Source organism: Haliotis cracherodii, unplaced genomic scaffold, assembly GCF_022045235.1.
Source record: "Haliotis cracherodii isolate W230 unplaced genomic scaffold, xgHalCrac1.p SCAF_19, whole genome shotgun sequence".
Lineage (NCBI taxonomy): Eukaryota > Metazoa > Mollusca > Gastropoda > Lepetellida > Haliotidae > Haliotis > Haliotis cracherodii.
In genome coordinates, this window is record NW_027266274.1 from 17,904,532 (window position 1) to 17,915,225 (window position 10,694).

Here is a 10,694-nt window from a genome sequence, read left to right on the forward strand (position 1 = left end):
GAGTTCTGTCTGTGCAGCTTCCTCCTGGCTGTCTGTTGATTAGAGCCGAGTGAATGTTGAGTTCTGTCTGTGCAGCTCGTCGCATGGATGAGCTGAGCCCCGGGGAGTACAAGTCCACTCTCAGCACATCCCAGCCAGTGGTCATCCAAGGACAATGGCAGCAGCTGACCCCCCAGGAGCAGGACAAACATGACACTGTCCACAAGCTGGAGGTAAGTGCACTTAGAACTCACCATCTGGACACTTGAGTCAATATTTTCAGGTAATAAAATGTTCAGTAATCTTGAGGTCATAGCTAGATCACTTTCATCATCTTGTCATCCATTTCTTAACTACACGACTCACAGTCCCGCTTGATGTACCCATCACCATGCTGTGTGGGTAATGGAATGTGTCACAAATTGCAACAAATTTGAGACTTGTGCAGAATCAGTCACTGTGTGAAACTGTACACTTGTGTGACATTGTATAGTTCTGTGACATTGTATAGATATTGTGTGACACTGCATGATTGTGTGGTATTCTTGTGTAGCACTGTATAGTGGTTTCATGGCACTGTAGTTGTGTGACACTTGTCTGACAAGGTATAGTTATTTGACACTGTTGTGTGACATGGTAAAATTGTGTGACACCGTTCATAGATGTTGTGTGACTGTTGTGTGAGATTGTGTACCTAAGTGTGACACTGTTTGTTGTGTGAGAGTGTGACACTGTTTGTTGTGTGAGAGTGTGTACCTAAGTGTGACACTGTTTGTTGTGTGAGAGTGTGTACCTAAGTGTGACACTGTTTGTTGTGTGAGAGTGTGACACTGTTTGTTGTGTGAGAGTGTGACACTGTTTGTTGTGTGAGAGTGTGTACCTAAGTGTGACACTGTTTGTTGTGTGAGAGTGTGTACCTAAGTGTGACACTGTTTGTTGTGTGAGAGTGTGACACTGTTTGTTGTGTGAGATTGTTTACCTAAGTGTGACACTGTTTGTTGTGTGAGAGTGTGTACCTAAGTGTGACACTGTTTGTTGTGTGAGAGTGTGTACCTAAGTGTGACACTGTTTGTTGTGTGAGAGTGTGACACTGTTTGTTGTGTGAGATTGTTTACCTAAGTGTGACACTGTTTGTCGTGTGAGAGTGTGTACCTTAGTGTGACACTGTTTGTTGTGTGACACTGTTTGTTGTGTGAGAGTGTGTACCTAACTGTGACACTGTATACCTGCAGACCCACCTGGGAGAGATCAAGGCCAACCAGAGACTGGGACTGGCCAGCGTCAACCTGAAGGGGAAGCTGTACCACCAGCCAAACATGGTGAGTCCAACAACACTGGCAGGGACATCATATAACCAGTGACTCGCCACGTAGTCAGGCAATTGTTTTATTTCATAGCTTACAGACTTACTTTTCATAATGGTATGGTGGGATTAAAAGTGAAAATACAAAATAATTAATCAATCAATCTTTATTTGTGCTTGGGACCTCAGGCCCATATACAAAGTATACAAAGTATACAAAATACAAATTATACTACAAAGGTGATGGCGGTTTATCATACTTATATATTCAATGATAACAGAGTGTACAGTAATTAATGATAACATTCTCTCCTTACAAGTGAAGCTTTACAGAATTTTAACAAGTTTTCAACTATAGCTGGATCATAATCATTCATTAAATTAACAAAACATTTGGATGTGCATTTGCTTAAGTATTTCGTTGGTACAAAAAGTTTTCTCAAATCATTAAAACATGGGCATTTCATTATTATGTGGAATTCACCCCTGACACATTTAAATTACAATTCTGACAGATTCTTTTCAACATTTTTCCATCTTCCAACATTTATGTAGACTTTTGCACCTCCAGTTCTTAAAAGAGCTAAGTATCTTCTATGCATTAAATAATTTTTGCAATACACATATGGTTCAGCATTTAATGAAAATTTGTATTTACTGTAACTATCGAATCTTGTACTTTCTCTTAATTTTCCTTGCCACTCTTGAAAAGAAATATCTCCTAATCTAAGTTTAATCATACTTTTTAAATAATCACTATTTCCAACTCCTTGAGAGAACCAGACTTCTCAAGACCTATCAAACTTAAAGATTCTCTAATATTTGTTACCCAGTTTCTCCTGTCACATTCATCTAAGTGTTTTTATATATTATACAACTTTTTTGGTATTATGTCATCTGACATGTGTATTAATCTAAGCCAATAATTTCTACATTGCACAAATGAATCAACATATAAGGGGTATCTGCCACTGTCTCTCACAGCCATAGCATTTGGAGTTTGTGACGGTAAACCAAGAAATCTTTTACATGCATAATTCTGCATTTTTTCAAGTTGATCAAATGTATTGGTGCCCCAAAATCTGCATCGTAGTGGTATTTAGAAAAATATGGAATTTGGAAAAAACACGAACGATGGACTTTTAATAACCAAAATGTTGAAATAGTGTGAAATTTTAAGATCATTAAATGAACTTGGGAGCTTGTCTTATGACTATGTAAAGGAATGTAATGTTGAAAATAGGAGAATCTAGTCACCTACCAAAAATAATTGAAAAACATGAACATAATGAATGTTTAAGATAATCTTTTACAATTATTGGCAGTTGAGTAAAATAAAGAAATACATACTTTATCGTGGAAAGTAAAGACAAAGGGTTGTCTCCCTTTCCCAGTTGTCTCCCTTTCCCAGTAGTCTTACACTGTTAATCAGATGTGTATGGTCTTCCCAAAGTACTATCTGCAGCTCATCAATAAGGTATTTATTATTCAGAGCCTAATGGTAAACAAAGCTACATTGTGTCCCATCAGGAAGGTTATAAGACATGAACCAGTAGTATAAAGATTCTAGTTTCTTTGTAGAAACGAGTGCAGGTGTACCCTAACGGTGAGAGCCTGGAGAGGGCGTTGTACGTCTGGGGGGAGACGCTGGATCAGCTTCTAGAGTCTTCCACCCACAAGCTGACGCTCTGGAGGAAGGCCCAGATGTTCTTCACATCCGATGGAAAGCTGGTCAGTAGATAGACACTTCATATACACCAGCTGGTCAGTAGATATACTCTCCATATACACCAGCTGGTCAGTAGATATACTCTCCATATACACTATGCAGATGGTCAGTAGATAGACACTTCATGTACACCAGCTGGTCAGTAGATATACTCTCCATATACACCAGCTGGTCAGTAGATATTCTCTCCATATACACTACGCAGCTGGTCAGTAGATAGACACTCCATAAACACCAGCTGGTCAGTAGATAGATACTCCATATACACCAGCTGGTCAGTAGATATACGCTCCATATACACCAGCTGGTCAGTAGATATACACTCCATATACACCAGCTGGTCAGTAGATATACTCTCCATATACACCAGCTGGTCAGAAGATATACTCTCCATATACACCAGCTGGTCAGTAGATATACACTCCATATACACCAGCTGGTCAGTAGTTATACACTCCACATACACCAGCTGGTCAGTAGATATACGCTCCATATTCGCCATCTGGTCTGTCGATAACAAACATTGACAGATATGACCCACACTTTGTATTAAAAGGATACATTGACAGCTGTGATATAGCTGTGACACACAATATTTAGTTATAGCTACTGTCAAATAAATGGGATGTTTTTGTGTTTTTTTGCAGATTGAGACATTCGAGGACATCGAGCGGGACCAGTTGCTGTGTGTCTCCACAGGGAAGGCCTTCAAGAAGCCCCGAGTGCAGATGTTGGATGTGGAGGTCAAGGCCAGCTGGGGTCGAGCACGACGAGAGTATGGGCCGTCGGCCACGGATGTTAGAGTTGACGCTAAGGGGAATCCTAAAGTGGATGTAAGCTTCCTGATAATTGACATTTGATCTTTCTTTGAAATAAATTAACTTTACATATTTGCTTTTCAAGATTCTTGATTTCTTGTGGGGTTCGGTTGTTTGTGGTATATATATTACCACATTGTAGCACTGGAGACCCTATCAAACTTTCAGATTACAATATTGGACCAAGGAATGCATTTAACATTTGTTCACATGAAAACTACCCCAGTGTTGATGTATAGTGGCCAAGTCATGGGTTCAAGGAGATGGTAAAATGGAACGTACACATAAGAAATTCTGTGAATGACCAGTTGTCGTCTCATGTAATGACCTATGGTGGATCTGCATGTGTGTGTGCTATAATTCCACTTGGTGATATGTGTAACATGTGGGCCAGACGACCTTGCAGTGTTAAATTAAAATCTTTTCATAATCTGTAAATGCTGAGTCAGCTGATTCTGCATCCACTTCTTCATCACTACAAGGTATGCTTCATCTTCAGGTGGATCCGTTTGGTCCTCCAGAGCTGGCCTTACCTTTAGAAGCTCCCAAGTAGGGCGGGACAGTCCATGGAGCCAGGGATGGAGTAGGACTCACAAGCCTTCTTGCAGCAGCAGCAGCAGCAGCAACAACAACAGCAACAGCAACAGCACAGTACATTGATTCCAGAGATTGGCTGGAGGTGCTACAGTCTATGCTAGATCGATGTGTATATAATGCAGAATGTTATGTAGGGCTTAGCTTTAATAAGACATGGCATCAATAGGTTTAACTATGGCAATGTTATAGAGTCCTGTGTGGGGTTGTTTTCATCTGCAGTTGTTAAAATATGCAACTTTCAAAACTTTGAGCCCAATTTTGATCAGTATGTAGTTATTCAAAACAAGCCCGGTATCAGTGTGGTAGATAGTTGCAGAATATTAATCAGAATACCAGGGCATTGTGGGGACATCTGTCTGTGATTGTGACATAGAATGATCTCAGCTGGAGTGAGCACTCCCTGCCACAAGATACTCTGACTAGGTGTATATATTCAGGAGAATCAACTTGGGGATGGAATGAAGGTGAAACCATGAACTTGGTATCCTGGGGTCAGGGATCCCTAGTTCCTAATTGCTCAAAAGTTATTTTCTTGATATGGCGTGTGTACCGGCACCAAGAGATCTGCTTGTAAAGTTTAATTTCCCTTACTTGGGAGTTTCTTGCCGTGACCTTGACCTTTGCTTTATCTGTCTCACACTAGTGGAGTGGCTGGTGGGCAGTTTCAGGATATACCCAGCGCTTTCTAGTCAATGTACCCAGATCTGTATGTGTGGCCATTAAATATCTCATGCCTCATTAGGTTGTAACTGATGATATACAGCTGTAAGTTGCTGAAGCTTTCTGAAGGACAGTTACAAATAACATGTTTGACTGGTACTTCTTGGTCTGTAGACGATGTATTTGTCTTCATTGCTGGTTGTGCTTTACTTGGCATGCACACAGTGTGTCTACGAACACAAGGTCCATGTGAACATCACACGGTCTATGTTAACACCACAAGGTCCATGTGAACATCACGCGGTCTATGTTAACACCACAAGGTCCATGTGAACATCACACAGTCTATGTTAACACCACAAGGTCCATGTGAACATCACAGGGTCTATGTTGACACCACAAGGTCCATGTGAACATCACACGGTCTATGTTAACACCACAAGGTCCATGTGAACATCACACGGTCTATGTCAACACCACAAGGTCCATGTGAACATCACACGGTCTATGTTAACACCACAAGGTCCATGTGAACATCACAGGGTCTATGTTAACACCACAAGGTCAATGTGAACATCACAGGGTCTATGTTAACACCACAAGGTCCATGTGAACATCACACGGTCTATGTTGACACCACAAGGTCCATGTGAACATCACACGGTCTATGTTAACACCACAAGGTCCATGTGAACATCACAGGGTCTATGTTAACACCACAAGGTCCATGTGAACATCACAGGGTCTATGTTAACACCACAAGGTCCATGTGAACATCACAGGGTCTATGTTAACACCACAAGGTCAATGTGAACATCACAGGGTCTATGTTAACACCACAAGGTCCATGTGAACATCACACGGTCTATGTTAACACCACAAGGTCCATGTGAACATCACACGGTCTATGTTAACACCACAAGGTCCATGTGAACATCACAGGGTCTATGTTAACACCACAAGGTCCATGTGAACATCACAGGGTCTATGTTAACACCACAAGGTCAATGTGAACATCACACGGTCTATGTTAACACCACAGGTTCCACGTGAACACCATTTTAAAGTACCAACCGGAAACATTGTGACCGATATATGATATTTTATCATTTTATTTAATTTATGTCGTCAAATTTGTTTGTTTTACTTACGAGAAGATCTGTGTGACAGAAATTGTTTTAATCCTCTGTCCAATTCCGTCCAAGTTATTGGTTGTGTTTGTCTGTGATATGATCCTGTTTACTGCATGTTTATCTGCTATATATATATTTATGAAATGACATTGATAGTATACATAATCATCTCTGTAGCAGACTAACATACTTTCTAATTAATTATGAATCATTTTACAAGTGTTTACCGTATACATGACAAGAGTTTTTACCGTCAGATAGAATAGGATTTTGTTACTGTTTTTGCTTAGTGTGTACCATATTTTTATAGAGAAATATTGATGATGTTACTTGCAAACATTATTGTACAAAAATCGTATTCTAAGGAGCTTGTTTCAAAAAATAAACTTGCTGAATAAAACCTAAATAGCATTATATCCGTCATTAGTGATTTGTTGTGTGTCAGAAATATGTGAAGGGTTGTTGTGTGTCAGAAATATGGGAAGGGATGTGTCAGAAATATGGGAAGGGTTGTTGTGTGTCAGAAATATGGGAAGGGATGTTGTGTGTCAGAAATATGGGAAGGGTTGTTGTGTGTCAGAAATATGGGAAGGGTTGTTGTGTGTCAGAAATATTTGAAGGGTTGTTGTGTGTCAGAAATATGTGAAGGGTTGTTGTGTGTCAGAAATATGGGAAGGGATGTTGTGTGTCAGAAATATGTGAAGGGTTGTTGTGTGTCAGAAATATTTGAAGGATTGTTGTGTGTCAGAAATATTTGAAGGGTTGTTGTGTGGAAAGAAATATGTGAAGGGTTGTTGTGTGTCAGAAATATGTGAAGGGATGTTGTGTGTCAGAAATATGTGAAGGGTTGTTGTGTGGAAAGAAATATGGGAAGGGTTGTTGTGTGTCAGAAATATGGGAAGGGATGTTGTGTGTCAGAAATATTGGAAGGGTTGTTGTGTGTCAGAAATATGGGAAGGGTTGTTGTGTGTCAGAAATATTTGAAGGGTTGTTGTGTGTCAGAAATATGGGAAGGGTTGTTGTGTGTCAGAAATATGGGAAGGGTTGTTGTGTGTCAGAAATATTTGAAGGGTTGTTGTGTGTCAGAAATATGGGAAGGGTTGTTGTGTGTCAGAAATATGGGAAGGGATGTTGTGTGGAAAGAATTATGGGAAGGGTTGTTGTGTGGAAAGAAATATTGGAAGGGATGTTGTGTGTCAGAAATATGTGAAGGGATGTTGTGTGGAAAGAATTATGGGAAGGGTTGTTGTGTGTCAGAAATATGTGAAGGGATGTTGTGTGTCAGAAATATGTGAAGGGTTGTGTGGAAAGAAGTATGTGAAGGGATGTTGTGTGTCAGAAATATGGGAAGGGATGTTGTGTGGAAAGAATTATGGGAAGGGATGTTGTGTGTCAGAAATATGTGAAGGGATGTTGTGTGTCAGAAATATGTGAAGGGATGTTGTGTGAAAAGAATTATGGGAAGGGATGTTGTGTGTCAGAAATATGGGAAGGGATGTTGTGTGTCAGAAATATGGGAAGGGTTGTTGTGTGTCAGAAATATGGGAAGGGATGTTGTGTGTCAGAAATATGTGAAGGGATGTTGTGTGGAAAGAATTATGGGAAGGGTTGTTGTGTGTCAGAAATATAGGAAGGGTTGTTGTGTGTCAGAAATATGGGAAGGGTTGTTGTGTGTCAGAAATATGGGAAGGGTTGTGTGTCAGAAATATGGGAAGGGATGTTGTGTGGAAAGAAATATGGGAAGGGTTGTTGTGTGGAAAGAAATATGGGAAGGGTTGTTTTGAGGAAAGAAATATGGGAAGGGTTGTTGTGTGGAAAGAAATATGGGAAGGGTTGTTGTGTGGAAAGAAATATGGGAAGGGTTGTTCTGTGGAAAGAAATATGGGAAGGGTTGTTGTGTGTCAGAAATATTGGAAGGGTTGTTGTGTGTCAGAAATATGGGAAGGGTTGTTGTGTGTCAGAAATATGGGAAGGGTTGTTGTGTGTCAGAAATATGGGAAGGGATGTTGTGTGTCAGAAATATGGGAAGGGTTGTTGTGTGTCAGAAATATGGGAAGGGTTGTTGTGTGTCAGAAATATGGGAAGGGATGTTGTGTGTCAGAAATATGGGAAGGGATGTTGTGTGTCAGAAATATGGGAAGGGATGTTGTGTGTCAGAAATATGGAAAGGGATGTGTCAGAAATATGGGAAGGGATGTTGTGTGGAAAGAAATATGTGAAGAGTTGTTGTGTGTCAGAAATATGGGAAGGGTTGTTGTGTGGAAAGAAATATGGGAAGGTTTGTTGTGTGTCAGGAATATGGGAAGGGTTGTTGTGTGGAAAGAAATATGTGAAGGGTTGTTGTGTGTCAGAAATATGTGGAGGGTTGTTGTGTGGAAAGAAATATGGGAAGGGATGTTGTGTGTCAGAAATATGTGAAGGGATGTTGTGTGGAAAGAAATATTGGAAGGGTTGTTGTGTGTCAGAAATATGTGAAGGGTTGTTGTGTGTCAGAAATATGGGAAGGGATGTTGTGTGTCAGAAATATGTGAAGGGATGTTGTGTGTCAGAAATATGGGAAGGGTTGTTGTGTGTCAGAAATATGGGAAGGGATGTTGTGTGTCAGAAATATGGGAAGGGATGTGTCAGAAATATGGGAAGGGATGTTGTGTGGAAAAAAATATTGGAAGGGTTGTTGTGTGTCAGAAATATGGGAAGGGATGTTGTGTGTCAGATATATGGGAAGGGATGTTGTGTGTCAGAAGTATGTGAAGGGATGTTGTGTGTCAGAAATATGGGAAGGGATGTTGTGTGTCAGAAATATGTGAAGGGTTGTTGTGTGTCAGAAATATGGGAAGGGTTGTTGTGTGTCAGAAATATTTGAAGGGATGTTGTGTGGAAAGAAATATTGGAAGGGTTGTTGTGTGTCAGAAATATGGGAAGGGTTGTTGTGTGTCAGAAATATGGGAAGGGATGTTGTGTGTCAGAAATATGGGAAGGGATGTTGTGTGGAAAGAAATATGTGAAGGGTTGTTGTGTGTCAGAAATATGGGAAGGGTTGTTGTGTGTCAGAAATATGGGAGGGATGTTGTGTGGAAAGAAATATGTGAAGAGTTGTTGTGTGTCAGAAATATGTGGAGGGTTGTTGTGTGTCAGAAATATGGGAAGGGATGTTGTGTGTCAGAAATATGGGAAGGGATGTTGTGTGGAAAGAAATATGTGAAGAGTTGTTGTGTGTCAGAAATATGGGAAGGGATGTTGTGTGTCAGAAATATGGGAAGGGATGTGTCAGAAATATGGGAAGGGATGTTGTGTGGAAAAAATATGGGAAGGGTTGTTGTGTGTCAGAAATATGGGAAGGGATGTTGTGTGGAAAGAAATATGTGAAGGGTTGTTGTGTGTCAGAAACATGTGAAGGGTTGTTGTGTGGAAAGAAATATGGGAAGGGATGTTGTGTGGAAAGAAATATGGGAAGGGTTGTTGTGTGTCAGAAATATGGGAAGGGTTGTTGTGTGTCAGAAATATGGGAAGGGATGTTGTGTGGAAAGAAATATGTGAAGAGTTGTTGTGTGTCAGAAATATGGGAAGGGTTGTGTGGAAAGAAATATGGGAAGGTTTGTTGTGTGTCAGAAATATGGGAAGGGTTGTTGTGTGTCAGAAATATGTGAAGGGATGTTGTGTGGAAAGAAATATGGGAAGGGATGTTGTGTGTCAGAAATATGGGAAGGGATGTTGTGTGTCAGAAATATGTAAAGGGATGTTGTGTGGAAAGAAATATGGGAAGGGTTGTTGTGTGGAAAGAAATATGGGAAGGGTTGTTGTGTGGAAAGAAATATGGGAAGGGATATTGTGTGTCAGAAATATGTGAAGGGATGTTGTGTGGAAAGAAATATGTGAAGGGATGTTGTGTCAGAAATATGTGAAGGGATGTTGTGTGTCAGAAATATGTGAAGGGATGTTGTGTGTCAGAAATATGTGAAGGGATGTTGTGTGTCAGAAATATGTGAAGGGATTTTGTGTGGAAAGAAATATGGGAAGGGTTGTTGTGTGGAAAGAAATATGGGAAGGGTTGTTGTGTGGAAAGAAGTATGGGAAGGGATGTTGTGTGTCAGAAATATGGGAAGGGTTGTTGTGTGGAAAGAAGTATGGGAAGGGATGTTGTGTGTCAGAAATATGGGAAGGGTTGTTGTGTGGAAGGAGGTGTAAGATCTGGAGCATGCAAGCAAAGCAAAGAATTGGAGGGAGAGAACAGGGCATGAACCGTACATTGGTCTAAGGCCCAGACATTACCTGGCAGAGGTAACGGTATTGCAGGGATCTGCTGGTCGAAGGTTGTAATAGCACATTGATATTTCAGCCTATATATCTAAACAAAATATTGGTGCATTGTAGGGCTGGGACGGGTTACTCGGGAACTCGGGTCGGGTGGGTACTGAGCAGGACCCGGGTACCCACAGGACAACCCGGACCTGTGGTTGGTCACCTGATACATTGTT

General features: G+C 40.6%; 1 protein-coding gene across 1 annotated transcript in view; it reads left to right on the forward strand.

Annotated features, from left to right (window-relative positions):
- The window catches only part of LOC139466820 (doublecortin domain-containing protein 1-like), a 61,940-nt gene extending 55,326 nt beyond the window's left edge, over positions 1 to 6,614 (forward strand). Inside the window, exons 37-41 of the mRNA XM_071248518.1 lie at positions 76 to 212; positions 1,212 to 1,298; positions 2,864 to 3,013; positions 3,659 to 3,844; positions 4,329 to 6,614. Of these exons, the coding sequence (XP_071104619.1) occupies positions 76 to 212; positions 1,212 to 1,298; positions 2,864 to 3,013; positions 3,659 to 3,844; positions 4,329 to 4,382 (614 nt within the window). The 3' untranslated portion in view covers positions 4,383 to 6,614. The remainder of the gene's footprint in view (positions 1 to 75; positions 213 to 1,211; positions 1,299 to 2,863; positions 3,014 to 3,658; positions 3,845 to 4,328) is intronic.
- Positions 6,615 to 10,694: the final 4,080 nt, after the last annotated feature.